We start from the raw sequence: 27,328 nt of genomic DNA on the forward strand, positions 1-27,328 counted from the left end.
AAAGCTAACAAGCTTAAGCTCAAAGCCACCAATAATTTATTTGGATGTCATGTAGAAATCCTGTTTTCCATGTGTCCCCCTAAACTCGGCATAATAAACATATGCCCTTTATATAGTGACTCATAAAACCTTCACACAAACTAATTTTGTCATCCCTGACAGTCATCCCTTCAAGACATGGAGCAAAAATGCCCCCATCTGAACAAACAAATCACTGCAGCCCAGAACCTGAAGAACAAAACCAATAACCCCGAAGCACGGGCGGCCATTACAGACCGGAGTAAGTCAGCTTTGCCAGTACTTATCCTGATTTATGGTCAGTAATACATCTGAGGTGATATGTCCACAGCGTTATAGCTTTATGAAGTGTCAATCATTGAAATAACAAAGCAAACAATGCGCGTTTCAAAGTAGTCTCAAAATCATTGTTTATTATACACAATAATACAAGCACATCCGACAATAAACATGATGCTATTGAACATAATGGTCAGTTTGAGGGTGAATGGAGATGACTGATAAAAATGACTAAATTTATCACTTGAGATTCAATTTCGATACTTTCAGCTTTCAATAAATCAACTTTTTATAATAAGTCATCTTTTGTTGTAAGTTGAAAAATTGCAGGCACACTGGGAAGACTCCCACACTAAACTGACGGACAGGGTCCTTCAACTTCAGAACATGTATCAAGACTCCAGCGATTGGCTGGAGGCCAGGAAAAGGGTGGAGCCTCTCATTAAGAAAGCCAGTGACAAACTAGAGGGCTGGAAGAAAGTGTCTCACAGCACTGATGATTTAAAAGGCCAAAATGCTGATGTCAAGGTGATGAAAAGTCAACCAATATAATACTCATTTTAAGACCATGAGAAATTAATACTGTTTGCCTGAATTCAGTGATATATATTAATAAAGGCAGATAATGAATTGTATGTTTTTTATATTGCAGCAACTCTCTAAGGATATACAGCAATGGCAAGCTCAGATGAATGTCACCAATGAGCTGGCAAACAAACTGATGTCGCTGTATGTAGACGATGACACCAGCAAAGTGAAACAAATGACCGAGAGCATGAATCTGGCATGGGCCAACATCAAAATGCGGTGAGTTTGCTTTTAAACGTTCACTTAAACTTGACAATCAATAAGCATTTGTTAAAAGAACTAAAATGACTATATTTATGTGAATGTTATATTGGGTAATGCTACCAAACGTAAACATTTGGGATCCACGCTCTTATTACTCGCGGAAAAAGTTTGGTTTCTTCGCGAAAAACATCACACAACAGGGAGTGTCTTCACGCATCCCGACCCGTCAAACAGTATGTGTCAATGAGCTCTTCGCGCAAATTTATTGTCGTGTTGAAAATGTTCAACTTGCGTGGAAGACGCGATTCACGTGCATTCGCTCGATTGCTTAATTCGCGTTGGGTGTGAACCCAGCAGTACACTGGGTTCACACCAAACATGAATTAAGAATTTTGCGCAAGTACATTACATACAAGGTACAGACGCAAATCGGGCGAGAACGCACATCAATATCGTCTTCGGCGAAGGTTGAAAATATCTGTCATTTTGCGTCGCCCAATTCGCGTCTTCCATGCCGCAAGTTTGTGTCTATACGCGTGTTTGCAGATAATTAACTAGCGTAAAACATCTAATTCACATTTGGTGTGAACCCAGTGTAACAAACTTTTCCGAGTTTTCGCGAGTAATAAATAGCATGGAACGCGATAGTTCGTGTTTGGTGTGAACCCAGCATTATGGTTAGTTTCTGAAGATAAGGTCACGACAGAAACCCAGAGGAAAGGTTTTTATTTGATGTCACCAATTAAATCATCAATTAAGTTAAGGAATATAACCATATTAACTGCCTATGTGAAGGTACAGCGATGTAATAACTTTTTTTATGAAGAAGTGTTTCTTTGTTCTAACAGAAATCTCATTTTTCTTCCAGTGTGGGGGATAAGGAGGCAGATTTGGAAGCCGGACTTCGACAACTGCAGCATTTCTATCTGGATCTGGAGAAATTCTTAACTGGCTCACTGAGGCAGAAACTACAGCCAATGTTTTACAGGATGCCACGTTTAAGGAAGGACTTCTGCAAAAACCCGCCACGGTGCGACACTTACTGGAGCAATGGGAGGTGTGTGAGCATAACAGTAGGCCTACCTTGTGACATCCTAAAACAATCCAGTGCATCTAAAAGCCCATTTTAAGAAAAGGCACTTTAGAAATTACTCAAAGTACCTTCATCCATAATAATCTAGTAAAGATGTAAAAAAAATTGCAGATCCCTAAAGTCATTCTTTTGACTGTATAAAAAGATAAATGATGTATGCTGTGCATTAAATTTTACAATTAGTTTGCGCTTTGGGGGGACACTAACTTTACCAACAATACAATTGAGAAGAAAATATTGATGAACTCCATTCCAATCATCATCTCTTGGGAAACACAAGCATTAAAGTGCTATTTATTAGGACGGATGATGAGACTGACGGGTCTATTATCCGGGTCGCCCGCTTCTTACTGGTATGGGAGTTATGTGTACTTGGCAATGGTGCAGAGATGCAGCTAAATATGAAGAGGCTGACAAAGATGTGGGCTATAAAGAGAAGCCTCTGTTCTTCTAGAAACCAGCACTGACCCGGTCTTCTCTAGCGATGCCCACTCTCGCCAGAAACAACAGGCCCAGTGTGCGACCGTGTAGACACATGGTGACGGAATACATTTTCACGCTCTCGTCAGCACGATGTCCTTTTCTTCATCGCTCCCATTCTGCTTTATTTACATCCACTTGGTGGGGAATCGAGGGATCTTCGCTAAGGACAGTCAGTTTACGATTCGTTTGATGTCTCTCGATCACTCAAAATGTTACACAGGAAGACTTACCATATTAAGGTTTGAACTGCACTGTCAGCTTTGTGGTTTGTTTAACTTTATTTGACAGCCGCTTTGGGCGGATTTGTTTAGATTGTGTCAGGGCAATGAATGAAATTGCTGTACGTGATTACAAATGACAAAAATAATACAATCGTTTAAATTGGTAACAAATTAGGTTAGTTAAATTTACAGCAATTTTCACAGGTACCGTAATTTGATGTATACAGTAATTGAATATAATTAACTTTCATTTATACATAAAAATATATACATGTAATGTTTGAATAAAATACCACATAATAATACTTAAACAATCCTTTAATTCTCTTATAAATAGTTATTTAATACACAGCAATTTAATATTAAATTATTTTACCTTAAACGTATCAAATGAAATTATAAAAAAACGTAAAATATTCAATAATATATAAATAAATACATTTAAACACTATTGTGAACGTTCTTCTAGTAGGCCTACTGAAATTAAAAAGGATCATCAAATATTTTATTGTTAATTATTAAATTGTAAAATAAAACAATAAAAACTGAAATAACATATATTTAAACAGCGTTGTTTTTATTCTTGTAGTACTATAAGAAAGTAATGTAAAAAATATCGTAATTTTATATTATTATTAATATATAATATTATAAAATTTTCCTGATTTTGTTTTGTAATTATATGCATTATTACATATTGATAAAACCTTTAAATCACACATTATGATTTTAAGAAAGATCTGCTATTTTAGGAGCTCTTTCTATTTTATTTAAGTTTTTCCACCATAATGTAAATGTAAATTTACATTATGTAAATTGGGTCATTAAGACTGCATAATTAAAAGATAAACAGAAAAAGCTATTTTAGATGAAGTAGATCATGTTACACCCCGGGACCTGTCCACAATAGTAATTTATTTCAGTAATTCACAACTACCCATCTAAGTTACAACAAACATCAAGAACATGAAAAGAAAAAGAAAGCGGTTCTGTTGTTCAAGTTTATCCTTAATTCTGGTGTCAGCCGTAACTTCATGTCTGGACATTGGAATCGAAGATCTCTCTTTATCCTCACAGGATCTCCAAGCGGAGATTGATGGCCATGGGGAGATGTATCACTCATTAGATGAAAACGGACAGCGTATCGTGTCGTCTCTGGAGGGGACGGATAATGCAGTGGTGCTACAGAAACGTCTGGATGACATGGGACAGCGGTGGCACGAGCTGTGTAACAAAGTGATGAGTATAAGGTAAGGCCGATTAATCATCTAAATTTAACTTGGAGAAGTTAAAACTGAGCGGAAACGGGCTGTGAAAAATGCTTTGATCCCACAAGCTTGCGTAATAGTGTTCATAGACCATTGCTTTTATTTTACTTTATATTTAAAATATAGGTCTGGTTATTTTTAGAGGTGCTTGCGAAGGCAGACATGACTATCACTATTGCTCATACTTACTGGACGTATTAAACTTGGACGCGTTATTTGTTCGGCACCACAAGAACAGCAGTGCACCTATTACTTTTCTGTCACATTTCTGCCTGATGGAAGATAAAATGTGATAAAGTAGCTACATCTAGTGACCAATATATAACAGAAAAAACATCTAATGAACAACATGTATGTATGTGTATGTAGCTATATGTAGGCCTGTATACATATCATAATGTATTTTATTTATATTTAATACAAAATTTGTATCACTAAATGTGTGACAACACATGTTGTTTTACTAGAAAACGTTTTATTTAACTTCATCATAATCTGTAATGCTTTCACATGAGCCTGTGTCTGAATCAAGGGCATTTTAATGCTAGTTCAGGGGTCAAATCTATAAAAGCACATGTACATTTTAAGGATGAGCTGGTAAAACTCTTTATAATGCTCATGCATATTCATATAAAAGGTTTGAAGAACAAATGAAACTTTCATCTCTCAAAGACTCAATATCTTGTAATGTTTTCTCTACATCGAACCGCAAAGTTACTGTGCCCTCTGGTGGTCACTGTCGGTAAAGCATTTCAAATATTGGGATCTCATATTTACATGGTTCACTCATGTCCCTCAGACCTTACCTGGACGCAGGTGTGGACCAGTGGAAACACATGCACATGTCCTTACAAGAGCTGCTCAACTGGCTGCAGCTAAAGAGGGAGGAGCTAGAACAGCAGAAGCCAGTAGGGGGCGACGTGCCCGCCGTTCACCAACAGCTCCTCACGCACAAGGTGAGGCTACGGCACGTGCCTTTCGCCCCTCTCTGAAGGCGTGAGAAATAGCACTCAGGATGATTTATGCATTCGGCATCCACCGTCGTCAAGTCTGTTCTTGTTAAATATTTAAACAGATGGAGATGATATCTTGCGTAGGAGAGGTGCAAATTCCTTGTCTCCTTGCATGCTTGTGCGGACCAATTAACATCTGCTAATGGCCGTCAGCTGTCAAGGGTCCACTGTAAACACAATGCGGTCGTAGAGGAGTTTTTGTAATGAGTCACGCCGCTAGACTACAAGAAAGTTGCATCAAAAGTGTAATTGAAACAATTGGATTTAAATAAGAAATTGCCAAAAAACGGGTGTTGTTTTAGGTGACAGCACAATGATTCGAACCACGGTTATGTGCATGCACCTCAGGGGGGCTTAAGCAGGGTCTAAAGGGGGGTTCTTTAAACGATTTTAATTGTGGCTTGTTAAACCAGCAAAGCATTCATTACAGCTTTAAAATTAAAACATTAGGGGTGTCAGAAGATTAAAATAATCAAAAGCAAGTAATACCGTGTAATTAACAGCTTAACACATTGAGTTACTTTTTAAGGATGAAAACTAAATGAAATGAGTATGTTTGGTCAAATTGTGGATAGTGGAGTGCGCGTATGTGTGTAGCAGTACAGAACACACAAAATATATTTCTGTCCCTAAACATTTTTTATTAAACAAATATCAAAATAAATGCATTTACTAAATAACAGATTCACTACTTTTCAAACTGCTTTATATTGAGGGGAAGCCCCTTGTAATGATGGTATTTTTTTATTCAATTTAATTCAAGAAAATATCACAATGTTCGACTGTTGCAAAGCAGATTTACAGAAAACAGATTGTAGGACATACAGTAGCTAACACTAATGGAAAAATGAAAGAAAACCAGAAAATTATGAAATATATAAAACATGTTGGTATAATGTTGAAATATTTTAAAAGGGACACACATTTAAATGATAGTTCACCCAAAAATGAAATTTATGTCATCATTTACTCTTTTTTCTATTATCTTTTAAACCTTTATCACTTTCACAGTATTATGTTGCGCATAACACAAAAGAAGAACAGCAATGGCCCCCATTCACTTCTATAGAGTATATGCATTGGGGTTACCTACCCACGTGAACACGCCTGGACACGCCCCCTTGAGCGCCAGGACACATTCCCCTGAGTGGTAAATCATAAAGCAAAATGTCTGAAGAGAATAGTAGAAACAAAGAAACCGGGACTAAAACACTCAGTTATTTGCTGAAATAACAAGCAGCTGGACTCAAAAGCGATCATTACGGCTTCCTTGCGACTTACAAAGGAATCAGGTATTCCTGGACACCGAAATGTTGCGCAGAATTGCATTTCCTGAAGTGTTTGCCACCCAGGAGGGCATGCTCAGGTGGTGTTCACTTGGTAAAGTAATGTCTATGCATACCCTGTATTGTATGGCCACAAAACCAATGCAAGTCAATAAGGACCACTTAACAACATTCTTCAAAATATCTTGTTTTGAGTTTTGCGGAAGAAAATACATCATACAGGTTTGAAAGGACGAGAGCGTGAGTAAATGATGAGATCATTTTTATTTTGGGTGAACAATCTCTTTAAGAGTTTTGTAGATTTTTTGTCTTGAGTCTTGCTGATTGGACTGTGAGAGTACATCATTAAAAAGGGCTGCAAACCACTTTTATAGCTGTGGAATTTAAAAGCCTGAGAGGAATTTTTTAAATGTGAAAATCAACTGAAAGTTTAAAAAGTGTGAGCTTACATACTATAATTTAGGAAATTCGCCATCATTGTGATGCTAAGTACTGTTGAAAACACGTCCTTGTGCTTCACAGGGTTTCAGACGAGAGCTGGGTGCCAAAGAACCTGTGATCAATGGAACGCTCGACAATGTGAAAACCTTTCTTTCTGAGATGCCTCGTGAGGGGATCAAACAGAGGCATGGTCAAAAGGGTATGAAATCTTTAATCCATACACATACACAATTCAGCTTTGGTCCAGGAGGGCCACTGTCCTCCAGAGTTTAGATCCAGCCTCCTGTAGGCTACTTTTCAAGCACTCTTAATCATAGACGTATATAGTCGCTGCATGAATCGAATGTTAACATTTTCGCCATATTAAGGAGATCAAGCCTGCTCCATTAACATATTACCAGTAAATGGGGGTAGTTGTGCTTTTCTTTAGAGAGAAAGCACAGTAACATTTACATTTCAAACTCAATTTCAATGCTTGAAGCGTGACTGTTTTATAATTCTCTTATGGCAAAAAAAATCTAAAAATAAGAAAATAACTTAAAACTGAACTTAAAGAAAATTAATTCTGCAGCGGAGAAGCCCACCAGCAGCGCAGTTCAATACAACGTGCTGAATACTGTAGACCACTGATGTTATGACCTGTTCTTGACTTCTTGCCTTCTGCATAGATGTAAGCCCAGAGGAGAGAGATCAAAACGTGAGCCGGATACTTCGTAAAGAGGTGGACGATGTAACCGTGCGATGGAAGAATCTGGGTCCAGCTGCCGTTGACTGGCAGCAACAGCTGGAGTTGGCCTTGGAGAGGCTGATGGAGCTCCAGGATGCCCAGGATCAGCTGGACTCAAAGCTTCGCAAGGCTGAATCCGTGAAGAACTCTTGGAAACCAGTTGGAGATGTGATCGTGGATGATCTTCAAAACCACATTGAAAGAGTAAAGGTCTGCACACTGTGTAAACTTACAATGGCGACACTGCATTAATATATCGAGCCAGTACATCTGTTTTTTCTTTAGGATTTGGGGTAAAATAGATAAAGGACTTTTATATTTTTCCAGGCGTTCCAAGAGGAGATAGTTCCCATTCAGGATAATGTAAATCAGGTCAACCAATTGGCCTCCACATTTAGACCTGCCGGGATTCAGCTCTCTCCAGATAACCTTAGCAGAATCGATGACCTCAACATGAGATGGAGACTTCTTCAGGTATCCGTCCCTGCTCTCCACGTCTTGCATAAGTGTCATTTTAATATCATTAAAAAATATTGAATGTTCAAGTCAGGTCTCGGATTAAATTCCGGATTTTTTTTGCAAACGGTGTAGAAAAATGTTCATGCTAAGAGGAAAAATCCATCCTTTAAAAGATCAAAGTTTGACAAAAGACACAGAAAGGGTGTTTTTTTTATATATAAAAACAACAGGGACACTAAAGACAGTTGCTGTTTTTCAAACCTAAGAACATAGTTTAAAATATGTGTTTTTAGGTTACTGTTATTGTTTTATTGTGTGTTTTTCATAAATATTGCTAACCCGTGTTTTATTTTGTTCAATTGCCCACAATTTATTATTCAAAAATCTAAATGTAAGATCTCCATTGAAGAACATCTGACCCAGCTGACCACAGCCTATAGGGATTTAGGACCCCAGTCTCAAAATTTCTTACATGGTAAGCGTGTCTTTGTGGTTCTAATTTACAATATGCAACTGTGATGTCGCTCGTATAACTGCAATTATATAAGTAGCATTAGCATGAAATAAACTGACAAATGGTCCCCAAAACATAAATAACTGGTTATTTCAGTTATTTTGTCCATGAGTCAAAATAAGGACTTCTCCTTTAAATGTAATGCAGCATGACATAATGTAATGGACTTTGTGTAATGGAGTTGTTCAATCGTTTAAGTAAATGTGTGTCATTGACTGTGTCTGGACATAAAAAAAGGCTTTCAAAGAAAACTATGAGGTAATTCAAATGCGTTTCTGTGAACAGCATCTGTTGAAGTCCTCTGGAACGCTCTACTTCACCCAACAATGTCCCCTACTACATCAAGTAAGTCTTCTCCATCTCACTCCACATGTTAATGCCAGGTGCGTTCAAGGTCCACACTGAATTAAAAAATTGAATTCTGATGCCATGCAATCTCCCCGAGTAACAAATCTATCAGAGCTGACGGCACACTACCAAAGAAAAGTGATTTTCCGTGACCTTTTTCTGTACCGAGATCTCAACCTGTAAAATTTGTGCAGAATAATCTAAGATGATAAATCAGCCCCTGCCGACAAAGCGAGTTGTCAAAATACAGAGAGGTCTACATCAGATATGGTTTGAAAGTTCTGCACGCACTGTAAATACATTACTGCAAGGGGTCTCTGCTAGTGAGTCGCAAACTAAAAGCACGTCTTTTGCTGGCTTGTTCTGACAGGCTTATAGATGTAAATAATAAATTGGCTCATAAACTTTAAAAGGATGGATAGAACACTTGTCTTGTCTTCTATTGCTAACATTGTGTGGGAAAACTGATATAATTTTTTTAATGCAAATTCCTGTCATTTTGTAGAAGCTATATAGGCTGTTTCAAAGCAGCAACATTAAGAAACGTTACTGCGCTATGCACATGTTCTGGGACTGCCCTTAACTTCCGGGACACATTCGCTAACAATAGAGTGCCTGTCGATTCTTTCTGATAACAAGCAAAAGAAACCGAGAAGAACTGTCACTTGGCTAAATTTTCCTCTCCAATATTTTGAATTTAGACTGCGATATCAAGCTCAACCGCTAGATGTCAACATACAATAGGGTTTATTTAAATGCAACACAACTACAGTAACCTTTCAACTGTTTATTTAATAAAATGAACATGCATTCAACACATCGTTGATTTAATAAAATTATTTTACAATAAAATAACAATTTCAAATGAATATCAACATCAATTAAATACATTCGCAATTGATTCTGATGCACCTGGTCCTATTAGGCTAATCTTTATATATAGTTGTATTATCAGTCACTAGCCAGAACGATAAAGCGCGCGCGTCTGATGAAAATGTCTATGACCCAATAACAATACAATGACATATAAGCAACAACACATGGTCATAATAGCTAAACTCTGACTCACCTTATTTTGAGTAAACCATTTCAAACAATCTAATGATCTGCATGTGATCAACAGTTAATGATTAACAGTTAAATGAACAATGGAAAGTATGTAAATAAACCAATGTAGAACCAATGAGGGTCCCAAAATCCCTTTTTGTGGTTAGAACTACTAAACAGATTCAGAGTCTGTAATTACTACTACTTGAACTAATTGGAAAACATCACATTGGAATTAGCAATTTGGCCTGTAAGAAGTTACCCAAGTAACAAGATGACAGGATGAGTGCAAAAGTGAGTGAAAGAGAGCGAGAGAGTGAGAGAGAGTGAGAGAGAGTGAGAGAGAGTGAGAGAGAGTGAGAGAGAGAGAGAGAGAGAGAGAGCGGGAGAGAGATAGAGAGAGAACCTGTTTGTGATTACCTGCATCTACGTGACATTGAAAGAAAAGATCATTTATAGATAATAGAAAGCATCCCAAAGCTGTTATGGTCCTATTGTATTCTGGTCCCAGCATTCCTGAAATACCATCTCCAATCAGATTCGAGGAGCGAGCATACTGTACTACCGTTGTATAAGTAGTAAAAACTTTGCTGTATGATTTACGATCTTCATCTCTTAAAAACTATTTAACTGGAGATGTTAAATAAGTGCGATATCGCTACTGCTTTGAAATGATGCCAGTTGTGTTCCTAAAGTTACATTTCAAGTATAATTTATATTCACTGTAAGTCACTTTGGATAAAACTCATCTACCAAATCCATAACTGTTAATGTTGATGTTAGCTATTAACGTTTTATAACGTACCCAATAATGATTTTTACCCATAAACTCAATCGCATTCAAAACTGTAACAAACTGACCGAATTGTTGCACGTGATGTTAATCACATTTGATTTCCAATAATGGCAACACTTATACCTCGTAAAATGGGAGAACTGTACTTTGGCACCAGCTTTTGTCTGTGGATAAATAGCCCAACTATCCCACCCTTCCTCTAATAGCCCTCCCCGTTAAGACAGTAAAAACTGTTCCTTTTCAAACCACTGGCTGTGTTCCAAAACCTAGTGTCCTTTCTACCTAGGCAGCATTGCCGGTAATTAAAGATTTTATTCCCGTGTTTTGAGGGGGCATTACCAAGGCTATTTTAGTTGTACTAAACTTAAAACTTGGAAAGCGTTTCTGTTTAGTGAAATCAAATAAAATATTTGCCTAAAAATTACATTTGCTTATTGGAAATGTAAATGAAACGAAAAATGTAAATGTTGCCTCAGAAACAAACAAAAATAAGTTTAAAGCAAAAAATTATAAGAGTGACCACGAATTAAACTAAAATAAAAATGAATTAATCCTATAAGAAAAATTATGAAAGCATATAACAAAAGTTGCTAAATATTTAACTAAAGTTAACATGAAACTAAAAAGCTAATTTAAAAACAAGAGTAAAAACTAATATCAAAACTAAAATATCTAGCAAAAACAGTGATGTAAAATATTAATTTTTTAGGTTATTCAGATTTTCTCATGCCACTTTTAATAATGTAGAACCTGTGTTTAAACGTTCAATGACCATTCTTGGCCCTTAAAAGCTGTGTTTGCTATTTCGATTGAACCGATTTTGGGAATTGAGAGCATGTCTGATTTCTTTATTAAAGAATTTTGTACATCCTAGAATCTTCCAAACATTTTATTCGAGTATTTGTTGCATAGTGGACGCCAGTGGCGTTGCTCGGCCCTTTTTAGGGGAGCTAAAGCCCCCCTAAAGTTCTAGCTCAGCCCCCCCTAAATATTGTGTGTAATGTAATCTGTACAAGAATTCGAGATCGCTTTATAGGCCCCTTTAAAACTCTTATTATGAAAACGGCGTTAGGCTGCGTTATTTAGCGCATTCTTCAGTTCACACAGTAGCACATTGGAGTTAACGTCATTAGCAGTAACGTTATAAGGTGTATTCATTAACATGACATTTGCATTTTTGCCATTCTTTGTTATAAATGCATCTTAATATGATGTGGAAGCGATACAAGACCCTTTCCCATCCACTGTTTAAAAGTTTTATGTGCGTTGGACGCATCGAAGGTTCGATTCGATTAATTTTACAACCGTAATCGTTCAGACGTGAGATGAGACGATTATTGTCGGATCGAAACGATTTTGGGAATTATGAGCGCTTTTTATTATGCATTTTGGTCACCGCGCAAGCTTTACAATCCAAACTCGAATGCGCCCCCGACGCCTAAACATGCTGTCTACATAGGCAGCTCGCGACGTGTTTGAGTCACAGCCTGTAAATGAGTGAGCGAGAGGGGAGCGAGGGGGAAGGGAGCGGGAGGAAAAGCTCCGCCTCGTCTGAGCCGCTCTGGCTGAGGGAGATCGCTGGGAAGTCGGATGCTTTTTCGCTCGTAGAGAGGGAGCACCGCGGAGGTGATTCGCCCAAAACAACATCGATCCACCGGGATTTTAAGTCAAACACATCGGATACGGCGCTCGGCGAGGATCGACATGAGGGAGAACTTGCGAAAGTAAGTGCAATGCCAACGCGAAGAAATGTCGGCTCGCGCGAGCGGAGGACGCCGGAGGAGTTCAGCGGTCCTCCATATGCCGTATAGGCGCTGTTTCTTTCCATTTCTTGTTGTCATTAGACCTAAGCAGGTGCTTGTTCATACATATTCCGGGAGGAGATGCGTCCTCGTATTTCTACGTCTTGGCGACGTGCATGTCGATTATTTGTTTGTTTTTCCATCACCAAACACCCGAATGCACCCCCGTGCCATTCCCGGCTAACGTTATGTTTGTGGGGTTACATGGGATGCGTGTTTATAACGAGGTTTGGCCTTTAAATCTTAATATCCGCGCGTTCCCATAAGTTAGCATTGAAGTGCACGTTCATAACAGAGCGAAAGCCACACAGAAGATCACTGTTTTGGTTCAAACAACATACTTACTACTGCGTTTTTATTCAGAACCACATATTAGAGGTGTCTGCATGAATGCATTCGTGTGTGGGTACCCGGTGCAGTCGGATGCATGCGTGCACGTAGGTGGGCATTCCTGCTTCAGTTTTAAACCCACATTACTGCTGTACTTCCGCTTGTGGCAGTGCCTTGAGATGTGCAGGTATGGAGATCTCGGTAGGAAATTTGGCATCAGGCCACTGGCATGCTTCACCGACTCTACCTCAATCTAGGGGGCGCTGGCAGAGACCGACTCCAAAATGCTGCCTGGGAAGAAACATCTCTGTTTTGAAACTAGTGAGCTGCCTGCCATGCCCAAGAATGCTGCCTAGGTAGGCAGATCTCAGCCTGTGTGCCCAGCTGAGGAATTTTAAAGCGCAGTACTAAATGATGTGCTTACTCGTCCTTTTCAAATACAGTTTCCATTGAGAACTGGACTAAAGCATAGGTCTGTTATGCATCGGAATGCATTCAGAAATGCCATGCACGGGTTTAGTCCGAGGTGGCTTTCAGACTTGAAGAATCTTGCTGCGGTTCACAAACAATCTAAATGCTGGTAAACCTACACATTGTGATATATGCCAAATTGATATCATTGCCAGTATGTGAATATCGACAATGTATTGGGTCTGCATCAGTGCGTTTTTATAGTTCCTGATAGGCTGGTTAATAAAAAAGTGCATTGGCAGTATCTTGGTACTGTGACTGTGTCAGAGGGTTATACCGTAGGGATTAATCACCAACATGTGATATAATATAATGCAGTGATATTGACGGTGTGATATATTATGTAAGGGATAATGTAAAGGCAGCCGGTTGTTATCGCAGAAACAAGACCCGACAGCGTGATCACACTGATGGGCCTTATTTCGCGATAACATCCGGCTGCTTGTAAATTATCCCGCTTGTTACACGGCGACTTGCCACGTGAGTAAAAACTAGAGATGAAATGTGAATTTGAAATATTTTATTAGCTTGTTTTTACTGAATGCCGACCTTCAAGCGAGGAAGAGACATTTGCTTTACGTTTTAAGGTTAGAAACGACTTTCAAATTGACGAACAGGCAATTTGGTGTAATCATTTGGAAAAAAAAAGAGAGATATTTAATTCAAGGATGCACCGATCTGTAAATTTTGGCCGATAACCGATATTTCTTTAACATGGGAAGCCAGTAACCGATATATTGCCTATATACAGATATCTAAATATTAATATAAAATTCCCAAAAAGTGGACAACTGCTTTTATTTGAAAACATTCACTGCAGAAAACAAGGAAACAATTAGTTCTCCTTTTTCCCCTGAAAATGATGTACCAAGCCTACTTTATGCTAGTTAGCGATTCGTTAACTTTCAAACTTTTCCGGTATATTTTTTATTTAATAAACAAATTACAGATGATCTTCCAGAGCAACCAAGATTTTTTTCTTAATAGCCGAGTTAAACAGGTCTCAAGAACTTTTGTTCCTATAATTTACACATTCATAAATACTGCATCTAAATACTGTACCCACATCAACAATTTTTTGCTAATAGCAGAAAGTGAATGATCATGACAGAAAGACAGTTCTGTACTGGGTTTAACTGAAATCACCAATTATCGGCCGATACCGATGTGGCCGATAATTTATTGTGCATCCCTAATTTAATTGGTCAAAAACCTATCAAAATGATTTGCTGCATCCGGGTTACCGTTTGTAATTAGTTTTGAGAGGTTGTTATCTGGGAATAACGAACCCGCAAATGTCGCGAATGATCAATCAGAATCAAGCATTCCAATGAGCCATGTAATAATATGTCTTAAAATCAGGGAAAGCTGGTACAGCAAGTGTCCAAAAACATGATTTCTTGTGGTCCTGGTGTGGTTCAGTATGTTTTAAATTTAAAGTAACTCTGTTTTCTTCAAGCCGTTGTTTACTCTTATACTTTGACTTTGGATACCTTTGTTCCTTTCCTAAAAAACTGTGTTTAAAAGTTACTTTCAACTTGTTCTTGTGTACGGCGAAACTCCTTGTCTGAGCGTGTTTTATTCCCTGCTAAAACACTGTAGGGGCGTAGGCATAATTTATAGTTTTTTTAAGTTTCTCAAGCTCATTAGAATTCTGCAGAGCCACTCAACTGGCTTAAGCCCCCAAATCACAAAAACATCTTGGCCCATAGCAACTCTCCGAAAAAAAGACTCGCTGGTGCAAATTGCATTTCCATTAATGGACTCATTTAGGGTCTCTTTTAACAAAACCAGTTTTTTTGTGAACGTAGAAATTCCAACGTATGAGCTTCAAATGAAGTGGAGATCCACTGAGGACTTAAATATTCAGCTAGTCAGATGAGTTGCAAGGTGAGCTTTTGATGTTGGCAACTAGAAATTAGGTGGGGATTTAATGAGGTTCTTTCAAGAACATACCCAGAATTCTTTGGGTATTATTATACAGTTTTACCACATTACCATCCCAAGCATATTTTCTCAAGAGATTTCAAAATTGTGTGTTGATGAAATAAAATCAACGTCACAGAATCATATGGGTGAGTTTTTATTGATATAAAAGAGTTAGCAAACAATATTGGAATTGTAATATTAAAAAAATTGCCACATCTAGTTAGAAGTTGCAAATTATCAGTACACAGAAATCCTAAACTACGTCTTAAGATTCATTTTTTTGATGTAAAATGACTTCAAGGTCTAACAACCCTGCATACACGTATGTGTCATGATCTTTTTTGGATCGTGAAATATATATTTACACTAAGTATGCAATATTTACTAAACATGCACATTTTTGTTGTTGTGTAGCCTTTTGAGGTTTGTTAGATTTGTTCAAACTTGTGTTTATTTTTTATTTCACGTTTTCTTTTACAGTCATCAGACCCAAACAACATGTTGGGACCACCCAAAGATGGCAGAGCTCTACCTGTCTTTAGGTAATTCTCATCTAAAGTGTTTTCTTAACAAATAGTTACATTGCACACATTTCGCATCTTCATATACTATCAAGTGAATTTACCTTCAAGTGAAATGTATGATTGTTAGATCAAACAATTTGATCACTGCAGAATTGAATAGTTATTTGGACACTTGATGTTTCATCGTATTCCAACAAATAAGGAGATCAAAATGGGAACAAATTACATTACATTACATTTATCCATTTGGCAACTTACATTGCATTATCGTGTACATTTGTTTTCTAAGTATGTGCAATCCCCTGGGATCGAGCCCACGACCTTGGCGTTTCAAAAAGTTGAAACAATAAGATGTGGAGATGACAGGTTTCACTAGCAGCAGTGAAACATTGCGGTATTCATTTGCCGAAATTAACATTTGTTCTCTCTTGGTGAACAGCGGATCTTAACAACGTACGGTTCTCTGCATACAGGACAGCGATGAAGCTCAGACGGATGCAGAAGGCTCTCTGCTGTAAGTCAATGTATACAGCTCACACAACACTGTTACTTCTAGCATTTAACAAACCCTTGCTCACTTGTGTTTGTATGGGCAGTCGAAGAGATTGCGCTGACAGAACAGTTTGTTAGGTCGTATTGCACATGCATTTAACCTATTTTCAGAATGATATTTAACTAAGCATTTCTTATTCGTCTAACAACTGCCTGAACGCCATATCTTGGACTGGATATCGATTCTGATTCGCAAGCTCTCGATTCAATTTGATTCTCGATTCGAGTCAATGATTATAGATTTAATAAAAGTCGTGTAGATATTTCTAAAAATAGATCAGTAAATATCAGATTACAATGATTGGTTGATAAATGAATTGAAGAGCCACAAATCAAAGTAAAAAAATAAGCTTTATTGTCAATTCTGCCACATGTACAGTACAGCCATATGGAGGATTGAAATTGCATTACTTTCAGACCCATGGTGCATTCAAATAACACTACACAGAAAAATATATTTATAAAAAATACAGATAAATACAGATAATATAAATGTAAAATACAACTTTTACAAGCAGGGATATTTAAAAAAAGAAAAAGAATATAGGTAATAGAGCAGATAGAGTGTAAACCAGTGAAATATACAACAGTGCAGATGTGAGGTAGTGCAAAGTGCTTATTAATCTGTATATTGAACCTTAAACACACTTAAGTATATTGAAAAAGAACAGTCGCATACCTTGATCAAACAGGATCAGGTTATTTTACATGTAAGATACAGTATAACAAACTAAACTCAACAAAATTAGCCCTAAAGAGGCTGCAATCACATAAACCGCCACCTATAATGTGAAGGTGATGTTAAATTCGACGCCCAACTCGCATCTGCCATGTTAATGAGGCAGTGAACAAAGGATACGCTCCCTGTTGTAACATCAACCCATTGTAAACGGGAACGTAACATCTAGTGGATAGTAGAAACAATAACAGATCTTGTGGAAAATGAAAGAAAAAAATTATTCAAAGCTTTTGAGAATCGAAATTGAATCGACCGCATTTTAAAAAATGATTAATCGACTATAGCAATAGCAAAGCAATGTTCTATAAAACCACTCAAAATATCTTGGTAACTAGTGTGCTGATGCTCTAAAAGAAATGCACCTTAACAACCTTCAAGCAACATTATAGCAACTTCTAGCAATGTGCTAAAAACCGTTCAGAACATCTAAAGCAACCACATAGTAACACCCTGGCAACGACCTTGATCAGATTGGTAACATAAATAACTAGTCTAGCAATGCACTGAAACAGTGGCCCATCTATCAAGGCCATAGAAACCCTGTAACATTGTGTTAAAATGACTTGGAACATCTTAGCGACTACATAGCAACACCCCAGATCATGTTAGTGGTCTAGTGGTTATCTGAAACACTGCTCATTAGCAACACCATAGCAACAACATATAGCAACCAGAACACCTTAGCGCTACCTCATAGCAATTAGCAACCCCCTGGCAACAACCCAGATTACATTAGTAACCTAAATAACTAGTTTAGTGATGCTCATAAGAAACACATCTTGACAAACATCTAACAAAACCATATGGCGATGTGTTTAGAAACTACATAGTGACACCCTGGCAACCACCCAGACCACTGTAGTAACCTCAAAGCGATATTTCAAAACACACTTCAGTAACCTTGCTTGTTTTATTACACACAGTGGATCTGCTAGGCATGTCCGCAGTCTGCGAGGCCTTTGAGCAGCACAACCTGAAACAGAATGAGCAATTTATGGACATCATGCAGGTGATCAACTGTCTGACCACCATCTATGACAGTCTGGAGCAACACCACAGCAGTCTGGTCAATGTGCCCCTCTGCGTGGACATGTGTCTCAACTGGCTGCTCAACGTCTATGATACGTACGTTCAACCTTTTTTAAGACTTGCTTGTTTGGAAAGTTATAAATGAAAACATTTATGAATCAGAGGAGGAATCTGTGAGCTGGAATCAGATTAAAATCAGTTACATGGCTGTTTAAATGTTTATAGTCATTTACAATTTTTGTCTGTTTTTTGATCACATTGTCGATTAATAATGAACTCTATCAAACTAGTGTTGTATTTTACCATCTCGAAAGAAGGCACCATTTGCCAAGACCATTTCCATCTTAAACTGGACTCTTATTGGCTCCTTTTTCTTCATAATTCAGGACAAAGTATCCATTTATATGTGTTCAGACAATATTTTTTTTAGCTCAAAGGGTTTTAAAGTTCATGAAAAGCACTTAGCAAAGTCACCTCCCAACTTTTGAACAATATTCTAGAATCATTAAACTGATAGTTCGCCCAAAAATGAAAATTCTGTCATTTACTCACCCTCTTGTCATTTCAAACCTCTGACTTTCTTTCTTCCGAAGAACACAAAAGAAGATATTTAGAATAATGTTTTCACTGGCCTCCATTCACTTGCATTGGTTTTGTGTCCACACTATAGAAGTGATTGAGGGCCAGTGCTATTCGGTTACCAACATTCTTCAAAATAACTTATTTTGTCTTCTGCGGAAGAAAGAAAGTCCTAAAGGTTTGAAATGACAAGAAGGTGAGTAAAGATGACAGAATTTTCAATTTTTGGTGAACGATCACTTTAAGTAGAAATCTGAGTTGAATCTGTAAATTGAAATCAAATAGAGTGTAAATCCGAGTGTAAATCCACTGAGTTTGGAATCAGATTAAATCATTGAGTTGGAATTTAGAGTTTAATTTTAACCAGATCAGATTCCGTTACGACATCCAAACGTGCCTATGTGGACTATTCCCTTAAAGTATGTACTGTTTTGTTGGATCTGCACCTCGTATATTTTTAATTGAAGTGGTAGACCATTATGATAAGTAAATGAATTTCAAATACTATTCAGGATTCATAATATGTGAATTGGGATGTAGGAAGTGTATCAGATTAGAATCAGCGAGTTGCTTCTCAGCAAGTTTTGTTTTGTGGTCACATAGAGCCATAAATGACTCAGTATTTGTACACAGAAGTGGTACATTCCACAGAAGACACTTTTCTCTCCCCCAAAGTAAACCGGGAGTAGAACATTAGAGGTCTTTGCATTCTGTGAAGACAATCTTTGTTTCTATAGCGTAAACAATACATTTTCCAAGCCTGTTTACGGATGTTGCATCTGTGTTTTTTTCTGGATCTCGTCTCTTTATCTAACCAAAAGATAAAAAGAGCATTTGATGTTCTTGCTTGAGTCATTTGTCACCTTGATATTTATTTTTCTCCCCGCAGAGGACGAGCTGGAAAGATTCGGACCCTATCCTTCAAAACTGGAATGATCTGTCTGTGCAAAGCTCACCTTGAGGATAAGTACAGATGTAAGTTCCTCTGTTTATCTTGCGTGCTTTTTTTAGTCTGTAAAAGAAAAGTCAAGTCATAATACAAGCTAAGATATTCGCTCGGTTTATCGCAACAGTGCATTCCCGAGCTGTTTTGACAGCCTCTATTTCTCACAGGGTGAGGTACAAAGTGTTATGTGTTTTTCTTTTGTACAGTTAGTTTTTTCAGCCCATTATTTTAAATTGATTTTTACTGTTGTACTCCAGGTCTGTTTATTGCTCTCCGCGGTGTTTGTGCTTGTCGTTTGTTTACACTGCTTACCCGTAAAAGCACAGTAAACACTGTTGTAAAGTTTTGTGGTTTGCTCATTTGAAGCGAGTGGCTCAGTATTACGTCACAGCTGTTTAGAAATGCTTTAAAAGTGTGTAGGTGACGATTTAGTTGCGCTGTTGCCACACCAAAAGTTTATATTTGTAACTAGCGGGGCTCCAAATGTTAACGTAAAAAAATCAAATTTATGTATAAATTAAGTTTAGCTTAATAACATTTGTGTCTTTCATAGATGATAAGACGTTTTATGCTACCTGTACAACTGTTTGGCCTGTGGTACAAAACTTTAAACCTCTTTAGCACCAGTGCTATGTGCAAAAAAGTTAATATTTTCTATTCAGATTGTGGATCGAGATTCTCTGGTGTATATTTAGCTCAAGTAAATTTTGAGCTTAAATATAATTAATTGCGATATATCGGTATATGACAAATAAACAAAAACTGTGTTTTTACATATTTATAAAATTGTTATCCAATTGTTACTGTCAGAATATTCTAGAAATTACTGTAGCACTGCAGAGACGAGATGAAGCAATCAGGGGTGACTACGTCTGGAACTTGGTTTCGTGAGGATTGTATTAGTCATAAAAGACAAAAACAATCAAATGTACACTTCTGAAGCTTTGGACGACTTGTTTTTAGTAACAGTTATGTTAAATTGTTGTTATATATTCCACGAAATATATAAATGTGAAAGTATTTTTGTGAGTACCGTCGAGGGTAAGAAAAATTATGTGTTTTTTTATATGCAGCATGTTAAACTTAATAAAGAAACCGTAAAAATTCAAATTAAAAATTAAACTTTTTGTTTACACAATGAAACACATTTTTTTAAAGTGATAGTTCACCCAACTTTAAACAAAAAAAAATATTTATGAAAACAAAGAGTCATGTCATTTCAAACCTTAATGACTTACTTTCTTTCGCAGAACACAAAAGAAGATATTTTGAAGAAAGTTGGTAACTGAACAGCTCTGGTCCCCATTCCCTTCTATTGTATGGACACAAAACCAATGCAGTGAATGGGGGCCAGATAACCATATTTTTCGAAATATCTTCGTTTGTGTTTTGCAGAAGGAAGAGGGTCATGCCGGTTTAAAGTTAGTCAAGAAGGTGTTTAAATGACGACAGAATTATTATTTTTGTGTGAAGTATCACTTTAACACAATTCTCGGTTATGATATGAGGTTTACAGAAATACTAGAAATATATGATTACAGGGTGTTTTTCCTACAAATTTTATCGTTTTCATGGTGCTTTATTTTTGTTCCTGTGTCACTTTGTAGTTTTATTCCGAGAAGTGGCCAGTGCCACAGGTTTCTGTGACCAGCGGCGACTCGGACTTCTCCTGCACGATGCCATTCAGATCCCAAGGCAGCTGGGCGAGGTGGCGTCCTTCGGAGGAAGCAATATTGAGCCCAGTGTGCGAAGCTGCTTTCAGTTTGTAAGTCATTGCGATGTTCAGTAAACTCATTTAAAAAAAGGGATCATTCCTGGTCTCATTTTCAAAAGTGCCCCACAACTCTTTCTATTCTACATTCTTCAAAATATCTTCTTTTGTATTCAACAGAATAAAGACATTTACAAATAAAATGTTCCTTTTGGCCAAGAACTGTTTGGTTACAAACGTTCTTCCAAATATCTTGCTCTGTGTTCATCAGAAAAAAAGAAATTTATACGATTTGGAACAACTCGAGGGTGAGAAAATGAAGACAAAATATTTGGGTGAACTGTTCCTCTAAGTGTGGTGTGGGAGATTTATTTTGTGAACAATGGATCATTGCTGGAAAAACTATTGTACTTTACATTTAAAATGAATATTCCTTTTGTTTTGTGATGGTCAAGTTTAACTTTGAGGATTTATTGCGATATTTCACAAACATAAATCGTATTATTCCCTAGATGTATTGTTTTTAAAACATTATCCATTGTACATGCAATTTAAAGCGACTAAAGCACCTTGAGAAAGTTTTATTTTCTGCTTTTAATTCGAAGGCCAATAACAAACCAGAGCTGGAGGCTTCAGTCTTTCTGGATTGGATGCGTTTAGAACCTCAGTCAATGGTTTGGCTCCCCGTCTTGCATCGCGTGGCGGCTGCCGAGACAGCGAAGCACCAGGCTAAATGCAACATTTGCAAAGAATGTCCTATTATCGGCTTCAGGTACGGACCCTTCTTCAGTGCCCCGGTTCTGTGTGACTCATTTCTCTAAGATGCTTTGAAAGTGTCAGTATATATATATATATATATTTTTTGAAGCATTGCACCAAAATTCAAGGCAGACGTTGAGCTGCCACATTCATTTTCTTCACTTTTTATTGGTGGAACACATTGAAATCGTATTATACAATTAGGCTAAATCTTATATTTTTATATAATTTGATATGTTTATAGGTCAATGACATATAACGACCACTTATAGTGTGATTCATAGACAATGCACTTAAATCACTCAAGTCCCTGTGAACCGGAAGTTGCAATTGTTATTACTTCTGTATTATGAATAGAGAGAAATTGTGGACGTGGCTTTCGTCATTCTCTGTGATTTGATTAGATGTAAAAAACTAGCGTTGCATTGTGAAACTACAATATTTCATGAAAAAATAGGCATTGTAATTTTTTATTTCAATGGGACTTTAATTAAAAAAATGTATGTGTGCACCACATTATTAATGTTTGAATAACTGAAATAGATAATATTTATTTATTTGTATTTTAAAAGTGGCATCTCAAAAACCTTCACGACCCTTATACAAGTCAGCATGACTTGTTTTGTGTATTGCTGGTTGTAATGTGCACCTTTATAAAAAATAATCTTTGCTTTTTAAATGAGGCTAGTAGTAGCTGGGCCAGAATACATTTAAAACAATGAGCAAATGGTTACTTAGATATTGTTTGAGCAAAACCATGTTGAGGTTTGGCTTCTATGCTGTATGTATAGAAAAATCTAGATTTATTTAGTTTTTTCCACTTACATTATGTTACAGAACGTTTTGTTTTCTTGACAAATAAACACACTCTTAATAAACATATCTTACAGTGCAAGATTTAGCAAAGTAAATAAGCTCATTTTGATGTTACATTAATTGTAATTCCTGAAAAAAATCTAAATCTTTGTGAAACCTTTGTTGAGAGCAAAATCAAAACAGCTCCACCTGGATGACCAGCAAGTAACACGCAACAACACTGCATGCATTCCATGCATGTTGCTTCAGATGCGTGAAATTTCAAACGCTCCGCCAGCGATTAAATGACCTGTGTCTGATCTCAACAGGTACCGAAGCTTAAAGCACTTTAACTACGACATCTGCCAAAGCTGCTTCTTTTCTGGCAGAGTGGCCAAAGGTCACAAGATGCAGTACCCTATGGTGGAATATTGCACACCGGTAGGTTTATTCACATCACTTTCTGCCGGTTCAGCGCACCGCATACATTGCATTGCCTTTAAATGTGTGCATGCATGTTTAATTTTAGACAACGTCAGGAGAGGACGTGAGGGACTTTGCCAAGGTGTTAAAGAACAAGTTCAGGACAAAGCGCTATTTCGCGAAGCACCCCCGCATGGGTTACCTCCCCGTCCAGACCATCCTAGAGGGAGATAACATGGAGACGTGAGATATTGTTTTCTGCTTTGTGTGTTTTCTGTTGGCGGTTTATTATAAACAAAAGCAATGTTTATAGTACATGGTCAAGAAAGCTAATCTTTTGTTTTTTCCTTTGTCTGGCTTGTTCATCGCTGTGAATATAGTTTCTGTTAAGGGAGATAAATTAAACACTATTGAGAATGGGATTAGTTTCTGTGGCATCCTGTCGATTGCTTCGTAAAATAATTTGGACAGTAATATATTTTTTAGTGTATGTTACCAAACAAGATAAAACGCTTGGTTTAACTGAAATGACAAGAATTGTAAGAATGAATTTTGTAATTTCATTCCCCCTTTAGAGGAGCGAACTGGTGTCAGAACGGTTCTGAATCCATTTGCACATTATTACAATTTTACCTGTTTCGTTTTCCTTTTCATTCCAACCCCAACACACATCCGGCAATGACAAATCAAATCGTTTCTCAGACAATTTATAACCAACACCATTTTCTTAAGAAACCGATAATTGACACACTTTGGCATTAGAGACCTATGCCTCACTTTATTTGACCTTTATATGAGGGTCTCATGTAAATGGGTTTGTGTGTTTGGTGCTTCCAGTGCATCTATTTGTCCTGTCCATCATCGCATCTTTTTTTTGTCTTGCAGTCCTGTAACACTGATCAACTTCTGGCCTGTTGAGCATCCGTGAGTACTTCCAGTACATGTGCACACCAACACGAAACCACATTTGGTAGCCACATTTTTTAGAAGTGACCTATACATTTGATCCAAATGTGTTCCTTGGGAAGGAAATCAATGACCTTGATGCAGCATTTATTTATTTATTTATTAGGCATATAACGCTTTTTTCTAATGTTAATATATATCCAAGATCAAAACGTGCTGTTTCATTTGAGCTACGGGAACACTACAGGAACTTTTACAGACAAGTTCTTACAGTTGCCAAATAGTAAAAGAGGACAGTGTTTGTTTGACACAAACACTAATACACACTTTTAGAGGATCATAAGTTATGTTTGAGAGGGATTGTCTTATGTTTTTCTGGAAAATTCAGCATATTGCACCTTTAGCCACGTCAGTTAAATTATTAACGTATATGAAGAGTTTGGCTCAAGACTTTTACAAAAATGTTTTTTGTTATGTTATAATGTTTTGTTAGTTTGCTGGATATTTTAAGTTATTATGGTTTAAATCAAAACAAAACAACGGCAGTTTGATTGCTATTAATTGGAATGCATGAAAAACATGTTTTTTTATTTTTTATAATTTTGGAGCCAAACTCTTTGTGTATATATATATAAATATACAAAATCAATGGTTCACAACACACCCATCTTCCATCATCAGAACTGTGAAATATTTTGGAACGTGTCCATCTCATGGCTTTCCCCACTCATTTGCAAGTTTAACATGTTTCAGTTGTGTAGGTTATTAAGATATCCTTTAAAGTGATAATTGACCCAAAAAATTAAATTGGTTGATCATTTACACTCTTGTCATTTCAAACCTGCATGACTTTCTCCCTTCTGCAGAACACAAAAGAAGATATTTTGAAGAACGTTGGTAACCGAACAGCTTAGGCACCCATTCATTTGCTTTGGTTGCAATAAAAGTGAACGGGGGCTTTGAAATATCTTCTTTTGTGTTCTGAGGAAGTAAGTCATACAGGTTTAAAATGATAAGAGGGTGAGTAAATTATGACTATGAAACTTTCATTTTTGGGTGAAATATCACTTTAACTGGAGGTTTATGTCAATCTTAAAGCATCTGGACACTGGCTATGTTAAGTATACATATATACTTATGTTTTTTATTTTTAAACAAATTTGGTATAAAATGTCCTAATTTAACTAAACTGCAGTTTGAAATTTCACCACAGGGGGCAGTATGTTAACCTAAAATAGAGACATGGTGAAATCTGCCCAATTTCTTGATCTCCATACGAGATCTTTTTATGTTTATCATTTAATGTGCACATGGTTTTAATAGCCTACGTATGGGTCTCTGTTACAATATTTAGCAACGCTCAGTGTTGTTTTTCCTCAATAAAATATTAAGCTGTGGTTTCAGACATGTTTTCTGTTGTCTCTGGTAGACCCGCGTCATCCCCGCAGCTCTCCCATGACGACACGCATTCACGCATCGAGCATTACGCTAGCAGGTAAACCTTTAAAAAATACATTTAAAAGTTGGTATTTTATCAAAGAAGAATTCAAAAGAAAGATTTACTGGTGCTGCTATGTGCACACATTATGTAACTTTTGAATACTTTAATGGCTCGTAGTTAGTTATACTGCTTATACTACCGCTGCAACACCGCTATTAGTCTTTTATATAGAGCCTCTTTCTTAAAAGTCCAATGTGTCATATTTGGAGGATGTATTGACAGAAATGCAATATAATATACATAACTTTGTCTTCAGAGGTCTATAAAGACCTTACATAATGTTTTTTTTTTTTTAAGAATTCTGTGAATATTTATACACCGTTGTTTTCATGGTTGTACCTTTTAAGCTGAAATGACATGTTGTTGAGAATATAAGACAAACTAACATTTTTACATTTTCTGTATTTGTGCATTTGTCTGTCTGTTGCTTGCAGAGTTCAGTAGTAACCAATGAAACGTGTTTGTTTAAAATGAAGCACGTAACTGTATTGACGTGAATGGATCCAGCTGGCATGAACGAGTGAGGAATGATGTTGTGTTTTCACAGGCTAGCTGAAATGGAGAACCGAAATGGCTCGTATATGAATGAGAATGTATCGCCCAATGAAAGCATGTGAGCCTGCAACTCATTACACTTGATACAATTATTTCAGTAAATGAGTGCCGTTTCGTACGTGAAAGAAACTGAATATTATTTTCTTTCACACTTCCTGTGGCATCTTCCAGATTAGTGTGATATGTGACATTTTAACTACTTGTGGTTTGATAGAAATTTAATCGACTAAAATGCCTGTTTTTGCCACATTATGTTCAATATAGCTTGCGTGTTTTTATCTATTAACGTCAAGCTATTGCTTGGGATTCGAAGCCACAACCAGAAACTAATGCTAATACTTTACCAGTTAATGCACTTAAATGGCTAAATTGCGCTCGGTACAGATTTTGTGGGCGTGTTTGTGCTCCGATTTGCATAATTCCTTTAGTGACTCGAGCTGAAATAATACAGGCAGCTCATACAAAGAAGCGTTTTCTGCAAGCGCTATTCATTCTTAGTGAATTCCCCTCTAGGAGTTAAAGGAGGCAAGCGGTAATTGAAATCTTCAGTGAAGGATGTGATATTGCGAACAGGAAATGGAGTGCTGATGTTGTTGTTATTGCAGAGATGATGAGCATCTGCTGATCCAGCATTACTGCCAGAGTCTGAATCAGAGCTCTCCGCTCAGCCAACCTCAAAGCCCGGCTCAGATCCTCATCTCCATGGAGTCAGAGGAGAAGGGAGAGCTGGAGAGAGTCCTCAACGACCTGGAGCAGGAAAACAGGTCCGAGCGCATTACAACTTCCGAGAGTAAAGCTTTCTCTGCTCTGTTTGCTTGCATAAATATTTTAAGGAATTTAAGAAAAGCATATAGCAAGCCAAATTTAGCCCCACATTTGATCAGACCGTTAAAGTAGTACAATGATTTATTCAAATACTGTGAAAATCCAATACTGTCTTTAGATAAAATGAATACTCTAAATGAGTGCATAGTGCATCATTAAGTGTATAG

At 37.1% G+C, this 27,328-nt stretch overlaps 1 protein-coding gene across 1 annotated transcript in view; it reads left to right on the forward strand.

Annotated features, from left to right (window-relative positions):
* dmd (dystrophin) overlaps nucleotides 1–27,328 on the forward strand; it is an 89,076-nt gene that overhangs the window by 48,521 nt on the left and 13,227 nt on the right. The window contains 24 exon segments of the mRNA XM_056770471.1: nucleotides 163–280; nucleotides 614–825; nucleotides 950–1,104; nucleotides 1,958–2,031; nucleotides 2,034–2,146; nucleotides 3,964–4,136; nucleotides 4,954–5,110; nucleotides 6,976–7,093; nucleotides 7,563–7,831; nucleotides 7,949–8,095; nucleotides 8,477–8,559; nucleotides 8,880–8,939; nucleotides 15,798–15,859; nucleotides 16,281–16,355; nucleotides 18,056–18,257; nucleotides 19,630–19,715; nucleotides 21,294–21,451; nucleotides 22,003–22,169; nucleotides 23,281–23,392; nucleotides 23,481–23,617; nucleotides 24,260–24,298; nucleotides 25,710–25,775; nucleotides 26,329–26,394; nucleotides 26,942–27,100. Of these exon segments, the coding sequence (XP_056626449.1) occupies nucleotides 163–280; nucleotides 614–825; nucleotides 950–1,104; nucleotides 1,958–2,031; nucleotides 2,034–2,146; nucleotides 3,964–4,136; nucleotides 4,954–5,110; nucleotides 6,976–7,093; nucleotides 7,563–7,831; nucleotides 7,949–8,095; nucleotides 8,477–8,559; nucleotides 8,880–8,939; nucleotides 15,798–15,859; nucleotides 16,281–16,355; nucleotides 18,056–18,257; nucleotides 19,630–19,715; nucleotides 21,294–21,451; nucleotides 22,003–22,169; nucleotides 23,281–23,392; nucleotides 23,481–23,617; nucleotides 24,260–24,298; nucleotides 25,710–25,775; nucleotides 26,329–26,394; nucleotides 26,942–27,100 (3,008 nt within the window).

This window comes from Triplophysa dalaica, chromosome 2, assembly GCF_015846415.1.
Source record: "Triplophysa dalaica isolate WHDGS20190420 chromosome 2, ASM1584641v1, whole genome shotgun sequence".
In the NCBI taxonomy this organism is placed as follows: Eukaryota; Metazoa; Chordata; class Actinopteri; order Cypriniformes; family Nemacheilidae; genus Triplophysa; species Triplophysa dalaica.